This window comes from Strix uralensis, chromosome 3 (assembly GCF_047716275.1).
Source record: "Strix uralensis isolate ZFMK-TIS-50842 chromosome 3, bStrUra1, whole genome shotgun sequence".
Taxonomy (NCBI): Eukaryota; Metazoa; Chordata; class Aves; order Strigiformes; family Strigidae; genus Strix; species Strix uralensis.
In genome coordinates this window covers 32,826,074-32,846,487 of record NC_133974.1, presented here as the reverse complement: position 1 = coordinate 32,846,487, position 20,414 = coordinate 32,826,074, and the positions used below count along the sequence as shown (strand labels likewise).

At 39.5% G+C, this 20,414-nt stretch overlaps 1 protein-coding gene across 7 annotated transcripts in view; it reads right to left on the bottom strand.

Moving 5' to 3' along the window:
• ADGRB3 (adhesion G protein-coupled receptor B3) overlaps nt 1-20,414 on the bottom strand; it is a 486,594-nt gene that overhangs the window by 191,367 nt on the left and 274,813 nt on the right. For all 7 annotated transcript variants that reach the window (XM_074861803.1, XM_074861802.1, XM_074861800.1 and 4 more), the window contains 3 exons: nt 20,043-20,189; nt 19,213-19,288; nt 3,976-4,078 (listed from right to left, as the gene is read on the bottom strand). In XM_074861803.1, the coding sequence (XP_074717904.1) occupies nt 3,976-4,078; nt 19,213-19,288; nt 20,043-20,189 (326 nt within the window). The remainder of the gene's footprint in view (nt 1-3,975; nt 4,079-19,212; nt 19,289-20,042; nt 20,190-20,414) is intronic.

The window sequence follows — 20,414 nt, the reverse complement described above, 5'->3', positions numbered from 1 at the left end:
ATGAGAGATTAAGCAGAAACCTGGAAAACAGGATAAATATTACTGCTGTTTCTTAAGAAGGTCTTGTGTGAGGGTTTGCTCTGCCAGGCATGGCAGCTAGCAAGGGCACAGCAGCCTTTCAGAACTTCTTCCCCTTTTGAAATCCTGATCAAACACTCTTCAAGCACTGCAAGAACAACAAGGAACCCGTCTTCCTATTTTCTTCTTCACCCTTAACCTGTTGCTCCCTTTTTCACAGTCTTTCTGGGTCTGGCCTCACACTGGCAATGTCTCCTCACACTGTTGTCGTTGAGCTACCTCCAACAGCCAACACTCTCTGTAAGGGCAGCAATCTTCCATCACAGCTCTTGCCAGTTGATTACTTAGCTGCAGCTAAGGAAGCAGCTACTGTGTTCACTAATGTTTACAACTGTTTCAGTATTAATTTACATACTACAGTACAGGACTACAGTACAGTACAGGATATCTCAAAAACAGACATATGTGTGTTAGTGTGTATGTATATGTATCTCTGCCTGGCATATAAAACTGAACTTTCAAGATGTGATTGGCAACTTTGACAGCTATGCAGCACAGTGCCAACTGTATTTTGTAGCCACGGTTTTCAGTCTCACTGAAAGCTTGATGTCCAATACTACTGCTGCCTCGTTACTTTAGTGTCCCTGGAGTAAAATTCTGTGCTGTCAGAAGGTGAGAGTTCATAATCTCTCTGGAGCAAATAGGATTTTGTTTGAGTTGTGTACTTTTAAAAAGATTACTTTGGTGTCTCTTTAATCAGACTACTGGAAAAATGTGATCACATTCATCAACATGTTCACAGCACGTAAGACGAAATACCATGTTCTCTAATGCATTACAGCCCACATTCTCATTGTGTCAACTGTCTATTATATTTTAATCTATCTGCAAATCCAAATACCATACGATATCCCAAACAGCACATGTAATTGTGATTTACACTTCCTCCAAAAAAGTAATTCTCTGGTTTTATTAATGAACTGGCTAATTTTGATATAAAATGAAGCAATGATGATAAATTTTGAATAAGTGAATAAATTTTAAGGCTAAGGTGGATTAAACACATTAACTTTTAATAAATGATCACATCTATCCATTATTTTCATAATCTCTTATCTACTTAATTTGGTCAGTGGATGGGGAGGTATGAGAACAAATGTGTGGGTATACTCCTATATGTTAGTAGGCATGCTCTAGACATTGCTTAAAAGTTAGTCATGAAACCAGTTTGGAAACAAACTGCTCTGAATAATGAACAGCATTTCAAGAACAAATGTTTGAAAAGAACAAGAATAACAAGAAGAGCCATTTCAAAATAATCAGATGAAAGAGAATGTCTGTATTTTATTTTCTGTTTAATAATAAATCTATTTAATTGACATATGATTAATTGCCAGCCATTAATATATAATGTTTAAACACTAAAGATACATTAATACTAGTTTTATCTTTTTGTATGTGACACATAAAGCTTGTTTTATAGTAATATAATTTACTAAATTGTTTTCAGCTGAGAAAATTATACCAAAGAAGATTAGAATTATATTCTGAAGGCAAGAAACACTCAAACTTACAAAATAATATTTCTATGCATCTACAGCCTTAGTTCTTTAGACCAAAGTCCCATTATGGAGGCTCAGACTTGAACATAAAAATCACCAAACATTTAAAGACTAAAACTGGTTTTCATTCCCAGATTTTCTAGAGCAAAATTTTGTCATTGTATCTGCTGATCTAACTCTTATATACAGGTGGATTGAAATCCTATTTAAATGTACTGTGTGTGACTGGAAATTTTTTCCAAGTACTTGATGCTTCTCTGGATTAACGTATAAGACAAAAACTGAGCCAAAGGAAAAAAAAATTGATTGTCTCTGATGTCTATTGGCAAGGTTATTGTCTTTCTGCCTTGTCAATAAATGAGCTACTACAATACTCATTAATAGTCTGTTACTGAAAGGTTGACAAAGCAAGGTGACAATCAGTGTCTCTAATGTGACCTTTTGTAACAATGAAATTTCAGTTCATTTCCAAGATTTTGAAAGTTGGCAAAAACCTGCTCTGTAAATTACTCAAAGGGATGGATTAAAACAAAAAAAGATGAAAAAAATCCCTATGAATTGTCTAGAATTTCAGCTTTTGGGAACAGCGGTTCAACCTTTCATTAGTGTAATCTTGGCTGTGTTGTGTTGTTTTTAATAGCTTGTGTTTGACTTATAAGTATTCTCAATGCTGACACGTTGCTTACTGATATTAATTTTTTTTAAATTTCTTTTCTAGCATAAGTGACCCAAATAATAACCTTTTTTTTTTTTTCCTATCTGCTACCCACATTTTTGCAAGCAGTAATTCCAGTTCCAAAATATAGAAGTCATACTCCATTATTTCTTATCTACAACTCATGTAAGTAGCCCCACAATCATTGTTAAAATAATGGAAATTAGCATTGAGAAATACCATAAACTCTTCCTAATAATGATCTTAGTAAGATCAAAATAGATATTTTATTTCAAAGTTGTGGTTTGGTTTTTTTTCCTTATATATAGGATTAATTCATGGTCTATTTCAGCCAATACTCTATTATATTTTTAGTGAAATTTCTGATAGGAACAGAAGTTATGTTAAAGACTGATATTTTTTCTTAATATATATGATGTAACTTAGGTTGGAAACAAAACAAAACAAAACAAAAACCCAAACCTACCCACCGTAAAACATTTTAAAATTAAATAGAAACAGAGAACCATAAAAAACAAAATCTCCACAATTCATCAATAAACTAATCTTACTGAAAGGTAAGGAGTGAGCTCAGCTTATGTCCCTCTATTCCTTTCTCTTTCTCTACTTGACTTTGCAGTAAATTTCACTGAGCTGTTCTTTGTAATATTTTTCTGGGAACTGAATGGTGGGTCATGATGACCACTGATGGCAAAACAGTCAGTTTCTTCTAACCTTGAGTAAAATATAAATCAAAGATCTAGAGTTCGAAGAGTTTTCTTCATACTTTTACCCAGAGACACTAATCCAAATTTGCTACTGAATGAAATATTTGGAACTCCTCCAGTTGAATTGTACCTTGAATTGTCCACTTGAGCAACTGTTTAGAACAAAAAATCACAGCTTTACAGTCTTTTAGATAACAATACTATTTACTAAAGCTCTGGTAACTATGTCTCTTCTAATCATCTTTTTATGACTTTATTTAAAGTAAATCTACTTTTAGCAACATAAACAGAGTTTATATGCCATGCCTTCACATAAATTACTCCCATGATTGTTATTTAACATTATTTCCTGTACATCGTACGTGACAAAGATGTCCTGCAAAAGATATATTTTATTCTCCCTGTGACTGCTGGGAGATTGCTGACAGCAGAAAGAAAAACTGTTAATATTTTTCATATAGTTAGACATAAAATCCCTTTTTTCAGATTTAAAACATTTTTAATGTGAGATTAAAGGCTGAAAAGTACAGAATTAAAAATAATTGCACAAAAAATCTCAAACATTTATAAGAATTGTAAGCTAAATTGGAACCAGAGCATTTTTTTTTCAAAGTCTGCTACAACAGGTTAGGTTAAAATTTGAGTATAAAATAATGAAAGAAAAGAAGAAAGGCCTGAAGAACCATGTAGCTCTATGACCTATGCAGGGAGCAAAAGGTTAAGTATTCAGCACAATACTACATTTTCAGTTGTATCTGTCAAAGCAGTTAATAGGTAGAAATTGATGTTTAATGAAAAGCTCAAAAGTCACAGAACAACAATTAATTTTGTTTTGCATATACACATGCATGAAACAGGTACACATTCCCTTCAAAGTATGGTAGACTGTTTCTGGACTTAAGTTTTAGCAGTTAAACTGGGTTTTATTACCTCATATTTAAAACAACCCTACTTCTTTCATATGATCTGATAAATACTCTTGGAAGAGCATATCAACTATCCTTGTACTTACATTAGACAGATGGGCCAGTTCTATCTCCAGAAAAGAATCTGTGGTTTTGGGCTCAGGTCGTATAGTAACAACGATGATTTTTGAATTAACAACCGTAAAATTCCTGGAAAAAAACATGTGGAAATGAAAGATTTAACTTTGTATGAGATTAAATGAGGCTTCTGATATTACATTTAAAGAAGTATCTCATGGGCATTTTTCGTGACTTTAGTTGACAAATATTCAGGAAGAAACTATATTTTTTTGGAAGTGGTGGGTGAAAACATTCACTCCAACCATACATTAAAGACTGAAGAGCAACAATGGTGGCAGAAATGCCATTCCTTAAAGTATGATTCACTAATTGGAAGGGTGTATTGATGCACACAAACATTCTGTTGATGTTTGAACACATATTACTCGCTTCTCTCAACACAGACCCACTAGCTATGTTTTATAAGAGACAGTCATTTTTCTTCCAAAGTGCTGTGTTGGACTTTTTTCTGACTGTTAACCGTAAAATTGTGAAGATGGATGAGTGCAATGGGAGATTCTAAAATTCTGTTGATTCTGTGCTTGTGAAAAAAACCTACCTGTTTCCAGTTTTTGAAAAACCATTGCATTTGGTATATGAGTGGGTAACTTCATCATCTAAATACTTTTAAAGGTATAATCCATAGTTGTGCCCTGACTGAAATCCCACCAAAACCAATCAATTTTTTCTCATATATGTGAGATTAGATTTGGTTATGTTATTGTACCAGATTACTCAAAAAGAATTATTTTCTGTTAATATCTCTAATTCATCATCAATCTCTCTCTTCATGTAAAACATGGATCACTGTTTTGTAGCTACCTTTCTAGGACAGACTTAATATTGACAGGGTTATGCTAATACAGGCATAAAGACATGTTGACATGACGTTCATGTCTGAGATACTTGCTTCTTATGACCCTGTCAGGCTTAGAACAAACATCAGTTATCAGTCTGACTGCTTCTGATTATAATTATGGCTTTTCCTTTGTATGTAATGCTGTTTTCAACACCTTCTGCTGATTGCACATAAACAAACATAAAACCTCAAAGAAAGACATATTCACAGGCAGATGTTATCAGAGAAGAAACTAGTCAGTTTAGATGTAATTATAATAGACAGTACAAATATTCTGTTGTTGTTTAATTGCTTATTTTCTCTAAGGAAATGGTATTTAGAAGAGGATTCCACTTTGCTGGATCATTGAAACAGGAATTGCCATGGCTACAGTAATAGAAACTTAACTCAGCGGGCACTTTACTCAGCACAAGGAATGAAATTATTCTTTTGGGGCAAGGTATGAATTCTAGTCCAATTTTACTCAACCAGATCATATAATGGTGTTGCGGTTTGAACTCAGCTGGTAGCAAATTACCACGTGCCAGTTGTTTACTTCCCCCTCCCCACCACCAGTGAAATAGGGGAGGGACAGAGGAAAAAAAAAAAAAAAAGAAATTTGTAGGTTAAATAACAAAAATTTGCTTAGCAAAAGAACAACAGTAATGATAGTAGTCCAAAACATGTAAAATGTAGTAGTGGCTCACCGAACGGCGACCGGTACAGAGCTCGTCCCCACCAGAGAAGCCCACCCAGCTGATCCGGAAACCGAAAACAAAACAAGCAACGCCCCTGAGAGAGCACGCGCCCACCTATATGCTGAGCTTTGACATCACATGACATGGAATGCTCCAATGATCAATCAGGACCCAGCCCTTCAGCTGTGCTCCCTCTCAGCCCATGGAAAGTTAACTCTATCCTGGCCAAAACCAGGACAGTCTCTACCCCTTATTCCATATCATTGATGTCATGCTCAGGTTCCAAATGCATTCTAAGGAATCACCACCCGTTTTTTTTATCAGGTTTCACAGATATCATTCCCTCAGTCTATGGGCCATCCTTCCAAAATGTCTGCTGAGTTCATTTAGCCCATAATTTCAGGTTCCATCTGTCATGGTAGTCTTTGAGGCTGGAGCAATGAGATGGAGCTAGCTCAGTCAGTGGAGCAGGAGGCTTTGGATGTGGCAGGAGGATGTTGTGAGGCACCAATTGCAATTAACAGGGTTATTTGACAGTTCAATTCACTGGCTATTTTCACCCAGAATTAAATCTCCTTGAGGCATGCATCGGACTTCTCTGTCCTCCTGCATTACCCACCAGGTGCACCCAGGTCCTTGGGTGAAAGTAATCCCACGCATGGGTTTACCTTTACCCAAGGCAGGAGTAACCCAGACGGTCTTCCCCAGTATATTTTTCATGCGCACTACAGGGACTTTATCCCCATCCACGGTATGTAGGAGGTTTGACTGAGTAGGGCCAGGTTGCTTGAAGATCCTCTGGTATTGACTAACCAGGTGGCTTTTGCTAAATGCACGTCTCAGTGTTTGAAAGTTCCACCACCCATTGCTCTCAGTGTAGTTTTCAGCAATCCCTTGTATCGCTCAATCTTTCCAGAGGCTGGTGCATGGTAGGGAATGTGATATATCCACTCAATGCCATGTTCTTTGGCCCAGGCATCTATGAGGTTGTTTCGGAAGTGTGTCCCATTATCTGACTCAATTCTTTTTGGCGTGCCACGCCGCCATAAGACTTTCTCCTCAAGGCCTAAAATGGTGTTCCAGGCAGTGGCATGGGACACGGCATAAGTTTCCAACCAACCAGTGGCTGGTTCCACCATTGTAAGCACATAGTGTTTGCCTTGCCGAGTTTATGGGAGTATGATATAATCAATCTGCCAGCCTCCCCATATTTATATTTTGACCATCATCCTTCATGCCAAAGGGTCTTTAACCATTTGGCTTGCTTGATCATAGCACATGTTTCACATTCATGGATTACCTGTGCAAAAACATCCATGCTTAAGTCCACCCCTCAGTCACGAGCTCATCTATGTGTTCCATCTCTTCCCTGCTGGCCTGAGGAGTCACGGGCCCAGTGAGCCATAAATTGTTCACCCTTATGTTGCCAGTCCAGATCTACTTGATCCACCTTAATCTCAGCAGCTTGATCCGCCTGTTAGTTCTGATGTTCTTCAGTGGCCCAGCTCTTCGGTATGTGAGCGTCTACATGGAGTACTTTCACAACCAGATTCTCTACCTGAGCAGCAATATCTTGCCATAATTCAGCAGCCCAGATGAGTTTGCCTCTGCACTGCCAGTTGCTCCGTTTCCATCACTGTAACCACCCCCACAGTGCATTTGCCACCACCCATGAGTCAGTATAGAGGTAGAGCACTGGCCACTTTTCTCACTCAGCGATATCCAAGGCCAGCTGGATGGCTTTCACCTCTTCAAACTAACTTAATTCACCTTCTCCTTCAGCAGCTTCAGCGACCCGTCGTGTGGGGCCCCACACAGCTGCTTTCCACCTTCGATGTTTTCCCACAATGTGACAGGACCCGTCGGTAAACAGGGCATATCGCTTCTCATTATCCAGTAGTTTATTATATGGTGGGGCCTCTTCAGCACGTGCTACCTCTTTCTCTGGCGTCATTCCAAAATCTTTGCCTTCTGGCCAATTTGTAATCTCTTCCAGTATTCCTGGATGGGGGCTCCCTATTCGAGCCTGTTGTGTGATTAATGTGACCCATTTACTCCACGTGGCATCAGTTGCGTGGTGTGTAAAGGGGACACTCCCTTTGAACATCCAGCCCAGCACTGGCAGTTGGGGTGCCAGGAGGAGCTGTGCTTCAGTCCCAATCACCTCTGAAGCTGCTCGGACCCCTTCATATGGTGCCAGTATCTCCTTTTCGGTTGGAGTATAGCAGTCCTCGGATCTTCTGTATCCCCAACTCCAAAACCCCAGGGGTCAACCCCAAGTCTCCCCTGGTGCTCTCTGCCAGAGACTCCAGGTAGGGCCATTCTTCCCAGCTGCAGTGTAGAGCACATTTTTAACAACTTGTCCTGTACGAACTGGTGCAAGAGCTACTGCATGGACTATCTCCTGTTTAATTTGTTCAAAAGCTTGTTGCTGTTCCGGGCCCCATATAAAATCATTCTTTTTCCAGGTCACTTGATAGAGAGGGTTTACAATCTTACTGTAATTTGGAATGTGCAGTCTCCAGAAACCCACAACACCCAAGAAAGCTTGTGTCTCCTTTCTGTTAGTCGGTGGGGACATAGCTCTTATTTTATTAATCACCTCCATTGGAATCTGATGATGTCCATCTTGCCACTTTACTCCTAAAAACTGAATCTCTTGTGCGGGTCCCTTGACCTTACCATGCTTTATGGCAAACCCGGCTCTCAGAAGGATTTGGATCATTTTTTCCCCTTTCTTAAGAAACTTCTTCTGCTGTATTACCCCATATAATGATGTCATTGATGTACTGTAAATGTTCCGGGGTTTCACCCTGTTCCAGTGCAGTCTGGATCAGTCCATGGCAAATGGTGGGGCTGTGCTTCCACCCCTCGGGCAGTCGATTCCAGGTGTATTGGACACCCCTCCAGGTAAAAGCAAACCGTGGCCTGCATTCTGCTGCCAGAGGGATGGAGAAAAATGCGTTAGCAGTATCAGTCGTGGCGTACCACTTGGCTGCCTTCAACTCTAGTTCACATTGAAGTTCTAGCATGTCTGGCACGGCAGCACTAAGTGGTGGTGTGACTTCATTCAGGCCACGATAGTCTACTGTCAATCTCCACTCTCCATTAGACTTTCACACTGGCCATATGGGGCTGTTAAAAGGGGAGAGCGTCTTGCTGATGACTCCTTGGCTCTCTAGCTGACAATCAGTTTATGGATAGGGATTACAGAGTCTTGATTGGTGCAATATTGCTATTGGTGCACTGTTGTAGTGGCAATTGGCACCCATTGTTCTTCAACCTTCAGCAATCCCACAACAGAAGGATCCTCTGAGAGACCAGGTAACACAGACAGATGTTTAATTTCTTCTGTTTCCAAGGCAGCTATACCAAAAACCCACCAATACCCTTTTGGGTCCTTAAAATACCCTCTTCTGAGATAATCTATGCCAAGGATACATGGAGCGTCTGGGCCAGTCACAATGGGGTGTTTTTCCCACTCTTTTCCACTTAGGCTCACCTCGGCCTCCAATACAGTCAACTGTTGAGACCCCCCTGTCACTCCTGAAATACAAATTGGTTCTGCTCCTTTAAAATTTGATGGCATTAGGGTGCATTGAGCATCAGTGTCCACTAGAGCCTTATACTGATGGGGGTCAGATGTGCCAGGCCATTGAACCCACACGGACCAATAAACTCAATTGTCCCTGTCCTCCGCCTGGCTGGAGGCAGGGCCCCTCTAATGTTGGTCATAATACCCACTAATGACAAATGGGTTGGTGTGGTGCGCATGGATTTCAGTCTCATCTTGATCACTCACTTCTTGTGAATATAAATCAGAAGTTCTTCTCACAGGATCATGAACAAAGTCGACCTTTCTGCTCTGTTTGGACACTTGATTACTGGAAACCGGAGCAGCATTTCTCATGAAAGAACCCCGTTTTGTACTTGTTCTTCCTTCCAACTCACGTACCCGCTCTTCTAGGAGGTAGGTAGGTTTTCCATCCCATTTCTTCATGTCTTCTCCATAGTCACACAGGCGATGCCACAGCTTCCCCCGTGGTGTGTACTGGTTTCCTCGAGTAGAGAAACGACTGCTCCTGATAGCCGAGATTCTAGTCCGTGCAGGTGGGGAGTAGGACATGTCCTATTTAAATTGCTGGAATTCTTGAGATAATTTCTCCACAGCTGCGACAAGGGATGAAGAGAGACTTTCTTCATATTGTCGTAGTCGGCGAGCCAGTTCATCTACTGTTGGTCCTTCTTTGTCTCTCCAGTCCATTAGTGCTAATGCACTGGCATATGATGAGGGTGTGCTTCGTACAAACTTCCTCCACATGGGCCGGGTGCATTGGACTTCATCTGGATCTGTGGGTAGCTGTGCATTATCTGGGTCACAGTAAACCATTTCCCGTACAGCTAGCTCCCTCAAGTATTGAATGCCTCTCTCCATAGTGGTCCATTTCCTTGGACGGCATACAAAATCTCCCTTGAAGGGATACTTCTCCCTCACACTTGACAGAAGTCGCCTCCAGAGACTGAGATTTTGTGTCTTCTTTCCAATGGCTTTGTCAATGCCCCCTTCCCTAGACAGGGATCCCAGCTGTCTTGCCTCCCTGCCCTCTAATTCCACATTGCTGGCCCCGCTATCCCAGCATCGGAGCAGTCAGGTAACGAGTTGCTCCACTTGGATGGCGGCTGAAATCTTTTCGCATACCTTGCAACTCACTCAGGAATAAGGATCAGGTGACTATTACTGGCTCTGCCTCCTCCTCCTGTTGTGATGGGCCTGGTTCATCATCACCCTGTACACTGTGAGGGGATTTTTTTGTGTATTTCTTCTTATGTATGGGAGCAACTGACACTGTCATGGGTTGATCCTCTGGTTCAGCTGCAGCGCCTATCCTCGGGCTTGTAGTGGCTGCAGTTTCTGTTGTGGACTTCAGAGTGGTTGCACAGTCTGTTACTTTGTTACCAGATCCACAGCCCTTCTCTTCCTCTTGAGGGTGTTCAACAGTGTTTAATAGCACTCGATAAGTGTGGGCTAAGCCCCAGAATGTTGCAGTGAGCTTTGCTTCTCTGGAATTACCCGGGTGACAACATACTTTTTCCAAATATTCTACTAACTCTTCAGGATTCTGCACTTGTGCAGGAGTGAAGTTCCAATACACTGGAGGTGCCCACAGTTCTAGGTACTTGCCCATGCTACTCCACACTCCCAGCCACTCATAATTCTCCAATCTTGGGGTAGGTTTCCAGGTGATACTCTTAAATAGTTGCTTAACCCTGAACAAAACCTGAATCACATGCAGGAACACACTAGCTCCTAGCAGTAAAATGACCATGTTAATATCAGCATTCCAAAGTATCTGAAATTCCTGAATTCCTCAAACACAATTGTAAATAGCCCCAGGGCTGATGACAGCACCCTGTCATAGATAAGCATCACATAGTACAGCAAAACCAAGATCTTAACCCAACTCTCATGGACTGTGAGCAACAGCATGGGAAATACATAATGCCAATTAGGTGATAAAATCTGAAGGAGCAAAGACATCAACATTGTTACCCGTTCTGCCATTATCTCAAACTTCATGCCCCACGTTGGGCGCCAAAAGCTGTTGTGGTTTGAACTCAGCTGGTAGCAAATTGCCACGTGCCAGTTGTTTACTTCCCCCTCCCCACCACCAGTGAAATAGGGGAGGGACAGAGAAAAAAAAAAAAAAGAAATTTGTAGGTTAAATAACAAAAATTTACTTAGCAAAAGAACAACAGTAATGATAGTAGTCCGAAACATGTAAAATGTAGTAGTGGCTCACCGAACGGCGACCGGTACAGAGCTCATCCCCAGCAGCGATCTCAAACCCACCAGAGAAGCCCACCCAGCTGATCCGGAAACCGAAAACAAAACAAGCAACGCCCCTGAGAGAGCACGCGCCCACCTATATGCTGAGCTTTGACATCACATGACATGGAATGCTCCAACGATCAATCAGGACCCAGCCCTTCAGCTGTGCTCCCTCTCAGCCCATGGAAGGTTAACTCTATCCTGGCCAAAACCAGGACAAATGGAAATACAATGGAAGTGTCTTTCTATTTTACTTAATTCCTATTTCTACCCTGTAGTTGCACTTTTAAGTCTCACATATTGTTGACAAAAACATATCTCTCTGTCAGACTAACATTTAATGTTTGGCAAACTTTCAGTACGTTCTGTAGAGGGGGAGTAATTACGATACCTTACTGTACATACAGTAGATGAATATCTATAAAAGTTCCCAAGTAAGGGATAATTAAAAAACAAAATGAAAAAAACTCCAAATAAATACAAAACTAATTTCTCTAATAGGTCATGACAAGTGGAAGTAGAGTTTACTGGCTATTAAAAGATTTTGTCAATTTTAGAAATTCACTTAATCTAATGTAAATACTGATACTTCAGTACTTGATCACAGCCAATCATTGTGATTTAGAAATGTTTCCTTGCTGTATCTAATTTTGGTACAGTTCTAATGGTTCTAGGGTGAGATCCAAAAGAGCATTTAAGGTGCCTAGACTGGAACCTCAGTACATCAATTCTACCTCAGTCTCACTGAAACCCTACCAATCTATTTACGTTCTCAAGAGCCCCTAGCAGACTGTTTCACCAGAAAACAGATGTAACTGGCTATATCACTGTGAAATGAAATCTGCATCACTCATTGCTGTCCTGTTTGGGCTGAATGCCTAGTTGTATATCGCATACTTAACTGTTTAGATAGTTTCTGGAAGAATGTAATCTGGCAAGTATATTCTAAACTCACATAACACCTTAAGATGCCATTGAATTAAAGATTAAAGCATTGTAGTCACAAGAATTTCCCTCAAAACCACTAGTGTAGTGTTATTGATATATTTGCTGAAGATAATTTTTTAAACTACAGCTTGATGCTGAGAACACTTATTCAGGAATTTAAGTAATCAGCTTTTCCCAGGAGGTGGAATACATGGGTTTCAGTCCCTCTCATACTGGGAATGACATAGAATGGGAATGACCTATCTCATACTTCCTGGGCAAGTGCATTATCTTATAGCTCTTTTATGACAAGTGGAGAGTGACTTCACCATTACATCTTTCTCCAAAGAAGAATCTAAAATTTGTCTTTAATGAGAAATGGACTTGTACAGGATGGTGCTCTGCTGACTGTCCAGAAAAATGCACGTCAGGGTCAAATTTTGAAAACAATTACTCAAAAAATATATTCAATTCCTTGGAAACTATGGCTGAATAAATCCTTGAAGATTCAAGAGAACAAAGTTTGATTGACTAAAGGCTCAAGAAGAGCTACCAGATTTGCTTTCCTAGTGTTGTTTCCGATCTGAATTAAAACCAGTATTAATAAAAGAGCTATTTTACTAAGATATCCTCCTATTTGGGTATACATTTTGAGGGTATCCTTTTATATAAGGGAATATATATTGATTCTATGTGATATGAAATTCAGGTTTTCTTTTCTTCATAGAATCATAGAATCATAGAATGGTTTGGGTTGGAAGGGACCTTCAAAGATCATCTAGGTCCACCCCCCCTGCCATGGGCAGGGACACCTTCCACTAGACCAGGTTGCTCAAAGCCCCGTCCAACCTGGCCTTGAACATTTCCAGGGAGGGACATCCACAGCTTCTCTGGGCAACCTGTTCCAGTGTCTCACCACCCTCACAGTAAAGAATTTCTTCCTTATGTCTAAATCTACCCTCTTTCAGTTTAAAACCATTACCACTCATCCAATCTCTACAATCCCTGATAAAGAATCCCTCCCCATCTTTCCTGTAGGCCCCCTTTTGGTACTGGAATGCTCCTTGTAAGGAGTTTTCTCCTCTAGACTGACAACCCCAACTCTCTCAGCCTGTCCTCATAAGGGCAGTGCTCCAGCTCCCCAGTCATCTTCATGGCCCTCCTCTGGATTCACTTGAGCAAGTCCATGTTGGGGGCCCCAGAGCTGAACACAGTCTCCAAGTGGGGTCTCACAAGACTGGAGTGGAGGGGAAGAATCACCTCCCTTGACCTGCTAGACATACTCCTCTTGATGCAGCCGAGGATACAGTTGGCTTTCTGGGCTGCGAGTACACATTGCTGGCTCATAGTCAGTTTTCCATCCACTAGTACTCCCAAGTCCTTCTCCACAAGGATGCTCTCAATCCACTCATCGACCAGTCTGTATTTGTGCTTGGGATTGCTCTGAGGCATGTGCAGGAACTTGCGCTTGGCCTTGTTGAATTTCGTGAGGTTTGCATGGGCCCACCTTTCTTTTTAGAATGACTCTATGTTACTGAAGAAAAATGAACTTATGAATAAGGCATGTTGCTAACACAAGACAACATGAAAGAAGTTATAGCTCAATGTATAAATGTTGTATACATCATAGAAAAATTATGGATACTATAGCAGTAATGATATGCAGTAAAAGCCCATCTGAGGTACTCCATCCTCAGTCTAACAAAGTTGACCTAAGAAAGTTTAAGGGTTTTTTGGCTGTACAGCACTCGAAGGAGGGGTTTAGGAATGGTGTTTCAAATGGGGAAAGAGAACATTTCAGTGAAGGAAATTATAGCAGAAAAAGTACAGTGGTTCTTTAAGTGACGGGAGAAAAAGCTTCCTACAGAAAAATAATTGATTCTTTATTTGTTCTTATTTGTTAAAGGAAAAGTTAAAAACTATCTTAGCGTATGGCATTATGCAATGTATTTCTTTAGAGTGCCCAGGAGAGGAATTATATATAATGTCTTTTAGATGAGTATTATACTGAGAATCAATTTTCTGTGAACCTAACAATAACATAATTGTGCTCAAGGATGCAAGAGATAGGGAAATAATATTCAGTTTATAGTGCTCAAAATATCCAATATTTCAATATATGATTTAAAAAAAATCCATATGACATTACAAGAACAGTGTAGTGCAGCAAAGTATATTACAAAATAGAATCAGATGAAGTTTATTTACTTGTGCCTGAAAAAAAATTCTTCTATTTTTATAAGAAAGAATAAAGTAATTTTCTCCTATTTTTCCTAACTTCTTCTTTTAACAGTTCTGGCAAAATTCTTTGAATAATATACATGTACCACTAGGATTAAACACATTGTCCAAAAAGTTCTATATTAATGTAATTGCCAAGTTCTCATCTCACTGTGTTTACAAGACTTACTTTTAACAGACTCTATGCCAGTAAACACAAGAAAAATCAAGCCCATATGGTAAAAAATGCAGATAACTTTGGAGTTTGTGAAATATATTGTATAGGCTATCCTAGATAATGAAATCCTCATTTTACTCACAGAACACCTGTGATGTACCAGATGGGGATTCTGTGGTTAGGTGCTTTGAAAGATTTTCCCTAAAGATATATTGAGATATTCTTTCTTTATTTGTTTGTTTATTTTAAACAAAGACATTCCTTGTGATGATGTAGAAGCTTGCATACCTTTTAGTGCTGATAGTAAGGAATGTATTAGAATGTGTGTCACCTTTGTTGTTCTGGAAACTGCAAGCAAATATTTATTTTACTCCTATCTTAACTCCTGTAAAGCCAGGGACTGAAATCACATGGAAAGTTGTAAAGCTTGCAGCCAGTAGAAATCACCTCTTTTATCAGGTTGTCAACGTGTAAATGATGTGGCCTTTGAACTCAAACACAAGCCCATTTTCATATTTTACCTTGTTTTATTGTTTTGTTTATCTTTACTCCCATCATTAACATATTTTGTCAACTGTCATTTAGAACAGCATCACATAAGATCCTTATTCAGAATGGTTTTTTTAATTCATACACTGTGAGTAGCTACCACATTTCTAAGCATCATATAAAAACTAGATGATACTTCCCCTCACATTTTACAGTGTTTGCTTCATACACAATGCTATTGTGGTGAAGCATTTCACTATGTTCAGCACTAATAGGGCTTATCACAATAATTTTTATTACAGTTAAATAAGATTACTCCTAATAGTAATTAATATAAACCCATGTAAGATGATAGTTTTTTACTGCAACATGTAAGCAAACAACAATAAACCTTTTCCAAATGCAGTGGGACGTAGAGAAATCTACATTTCATTCACGTACCTGAATGAGTGTAAACTGATAAACCACGCCATAATAAAGACTCTTTTAAAACCTGCATTGCAGTTCCAATTTTTGCAAAGAGTATAATAGTTCAACAAATTTAGCACTAACCACAGTTGCAGCCTTTTTCCAATTTAGAATTCCATCTGAATGAACATTAAAATGGTTTGAATGCATCAAAATGCATTCAATAGCATTTAGTATCTTCATCAATGACATAGATGGTGGCATTGAGTGCACCCTCAGCAAGTTGCCGATGACACCAAGCTGTGTGGAGTGGTCAACATGCTGGTGGGAAGGGATGTCATCAGAGGGACCCTGACAGGCTTGAGAGGCGGGCCCGTGCAAACCTCATGAAATTCAACAGGCCAAATGCAAGGTCCTGCACATGGGTTGAAGCAATCCTCAATATCAATACAGACTAGGGGATGGAGGAATTGAGAACAGCCTGTGAAGAAGGACTTGTGGGTACTGGTGGATGAAAAATTGGACATGAGCCAGCAACGTGTTTGCAGCCCAGAAGGCCAACTGCATCCTGGGCTGCACCAAAAGAAGGGTGGCCATAGGCTGAGAGAGACAATTCTCCCCTCCGCTCTACTCTGCTCTTCTGAGATCCCACATGTAGTACTACATCCAGCTGCGGGGTCCCCTGTACAAGAAAGACATGGACCTGTTAGAGTACGTCCAGAAGAGGGCCACGAACATGGTCAGAGGTCTCGTACATCTCTCCTATGAAGAAAGGCTGAGAGAGTTGGGGTTGTTCAGCCTGGAGAAGAGAAGGCTCTGAGAAGACCTTATTGCAGGCTTCCAGTACTTAAAGGGTACTTTACTGAAAGAAAGATGGAGAGAGACTTTTTACCAAGGCCTGTAGTGACAGAAGAAGGTGCAATGGTTTTAAACTGAAAGAGGGTAGATTTATATTAGACATAAGGAAGAAATTCTTTACTGTGAGGGTGGTGAGACACTGGAACAGGTTGCCCAGAGAAGCTGTGGCTGCCCCCTCCCTGGAAATGTTCAAGGCCAAGTTGGACGGGGCTTTGAGCAACCTGTCTAGTGGAAGGTGTCCCTGCCCATGGCAGGGTGGGTTGGACCTAGATGATCTCTGAAGGTCCCTTCCAACCCAAACCATTCTATTATTCTATGAAAACAGTTTGAAATTGTGCCACCTTTGAGGTACTATTTTAAGGTCATTAGATCAGTTTTGAATATGACTGCCATGGGCATAGAAATCCAGCATGATACACTTCCTGATGAGGTAAGATATATAAGCTGTAAAAGTTTCAGTATAACTTTATTATAAATATTAAAGAAGTGCAGGGAAGTACTGAGGTGCTATACTCTGATCAAACTAAAAACTAGAGGTACCTGGGAATATGTGTTATATTTTTATATCACAGATTAATAATGACTGTTATTCCTTATTCACATACATAAGAGAAAGCAATAATGCTCGTTTCCTTTTCTTAGGGAGCTGAGAATTGTATTCAAATAATACTGAACATATTCAGAGGCAAAGTAGGATATCTTCATATTTGAATTTCTAAAGACTTTATTTATAAATAGATATACAGAGATTATTAGATCATTTTGCCTTAGAAGCTCACAAAACCTCTCTGTGAACTGAAATGTACAGAGAAATGGTCAAATTTGCTGTGTAAATCAGTAACCAGCTGAAAGTAGAACAGATAAAAGCAAAAAATTTGGGAACTGAGATGCACTTTCTCATAGTTCATAGTACTTAAGTTGCTGTATTTTTATGTTCTTGTTCTGCCCCTATTCCTGCTAATTGGGATGCAATAGATTCTAGGGAAAAATCTAGAAATGCATATAAATCTTACTTTTCTAATGGATGAAATAAAAGCCTTGAGCGGCTTTTCATATAAGCACATACACAGCATTCAAGGTTCACACTTGTTTTCTGTAAATTGAAACTATTAACCTATGAGATCTGAAAAGGCATGATATAGAGTGTGGTTTACAATATAAAGGTCTGAAAGGTATATGGCCACCTTAATGTTTTCCTAGGATTGGCAGATTGTCTCTAAAGTGTGCCAAAAAGGACTGACTACAATAGCCATTTGGCTCTGTTTCTCCGAATATGGGAGAAGAAAAAATATCTCTCACAAACGTCTCTTCCTTCATGGCTAATTTCAGGAACTGGCAGAACAAATGGAAAGTGCTTAGTGACATTTCAGAAGTGGATGAGCTGTCATTTATATGATGCCTTAAGCATAGACGGCTCTCACCAGCACTTCCCAGGCTTCCAGGTGTCCTGCCAGGACATCACTGTTCAAATTGAACTCTACCTTAGAGACATTTCTGTTCCCAACATTGCAGCTACTCATTGCACATTGCAATGGGAAGTGCTTTTTTTTTTTCCTTAGGACTGAGTCTTTTTTGTTTTCAAATGGGTTTTGGCAAAAACCTGTTGTTTTTTATCCTTTGTTTCAAATACTGAATTTTTGGTTAAATAGAGTAAGGAAAAGGTGATTTGGTGGTTTCCTAATTACTATCCTTTCTAATTATTGTGAATTCATTAGCAGCTATTGTGACACAGTCTGCACCCGTTTCTTTTACCATAAAAGGACATTAGTAGACCGATGGTGCACAGGATCATGTGAAATATGATAGTGTTAATGAACAAGCGATAGGACAAGAGGTAATGGCCTCAAGTTGTGCCAGGAAAGGTTTAGACTGGATATTAGGAAGCATTTCTTTACAGAACGGGTTGTTAGGTGTTGGAATGGGCTGCCCAGGGAGGTGGTGGAGTCCCCACCCCTGGAGGTGTTTAAGAGTCAGGTCGACATAATGCTGAGGGATATGGTGTAGTTGAGAATGGTCAGTGTTAGGTTAATGGTTGGACTGGATGATCTTCAAGGTCTTTTCTAACCTAGATGATTCTGTGATCCTGTGTGATTCTGTGATTCTGTGGTTCTGTGACCATGAAATGATCTTAACCGGTAATTTGAGAAGAGGGGGTGAAATGTTTATTTCCAAATTGTCTGTTATCAAGTACAGAAAGGAAAAAGGTGAAACAACAGACCCTCCTATTTTTTTTTGTATGTGTATGGCCCTCATAACTGACATACCACAACTGTTCAGGCACATGCATGTCTTGTTTCTAAAATGGATCCTCTGCTGTCCCTTGTGTGAATACAGCTTGCACTGAAAAAGTGCTTGGGAAACTACTACTTGAGACTTTTGTAGAAGTAGAGCAGACAACCTTAGTACATCAGGTTATGACATCATTACTAGATCAGCTGTACTAAGTGGACAAACAATAGTCTGAAGCACAAGTATAAGTGGCCTGAACATTAATGCACTTCGGTGTGCATACTTCTAATCAAACATTTCTGTAACTAAGTTTAATATAGACTACATAAAATATAAATTAAGCCAATTTGATAAAAATTCTATTTCTATCATACAAATGACTAAACATGAAGGAAAGACAAATATATATGTATATATTTTAAATAACAGGAAAAAAATCCAACAACACCAATATGCAAATAGTCTTGGTTGTCTGCTTTTATCCTGACATGTAGTGTAGTTATGATCCAAAAATAGTTTAATTCATATTGTATTTATGAAATTTCTTACCTCAAAGTAGGCAAAATCAGTTCTAAATTTTTGTATAGCACTGCTCCAAGTACAAATACAGTTGATTCATCTAGTTCTGAAAATAGTAAGGAAAAAAAGATTTTTAAACTCTCTTTCCCAAGCCTTCATCAGCATAAGAAAATGTGAATACCATTTATCTTTCTAGCAGAAATTTTATTTTAAATAAACCATCATAATTTTGAATTATATCCTGGAAGTCTATCATAAAGATGTAGCACTATCAGGAATATATATCAACAGATTTAAACCACTGAAAAATCACATTTTCAAAAAATCCATCATTGTATACTCACATCTAAGCTAGTTCATTTACCTTTATAATTAAGTAACCTCAAAGGCTGTCTTTAGAGTTTAATGCCTGGCAAGTAAATTCTCTGATGTCAGAGACCCGCACTGCAACAGTGAACAATATGTGACGCCACAGTAATTTGCCTGCTGAGCATCCTTTGGTGAAAGTTAGGTGACCTGTTGGAATGGCCCAGTCTGTTGTAGTGGAGAAGCTTCAGGGGGTTCAGCAGAGCTGCACTTCAGGTCAAATTATACCACCACAAGTACAATCCTGTGCACAATAACTAAGCATTGGCTCTTCAGTGTAGAAAATAATGTCTAGGATTTCTGTAGCACTTTTTGTTCAAGATGCTGAAATTCAGCCCCATCATTTCCCTCTGGGATAAGCTGTGGGTACTGGATTTCTTTTGAAGATGGATAAAATAACCACTTCTATATCACACAGTGGTCCTATGAGACAAAGATTCTGAGTCCCCTTGTTAAAGGTAATACAAAATTAACATGCTGATATGCTTCTTTACCTGTTGACATAGGGGTGAAGATATTTTTTGGAATGACAACCCTGTCTTCTGAGTTTCGTGCCCAATCAACCATTCCTTTTCTTCCTTTCATGGGGAAATTGATGTCAGTTAAAACAGATGCAGCAGGAAGCTTCTGAATGCTAGCCACTAGTAAGACAAATCACAATATCAAATAAAATTGTCTTTCATACCTTAAAGCATCATACGATGATAACAGTTCAGCAACAACAAAAATGTTTAATAATACATTTCGAGTAAAGCAGGAATCTATAGGACATTAACTGGCACAGAAAGTGTAATCTTCTGTTTATCATGCAGTTCTACTATGGATTAATTGTGTGGCATTGATCGCATCATTTGTCAGACAGATTC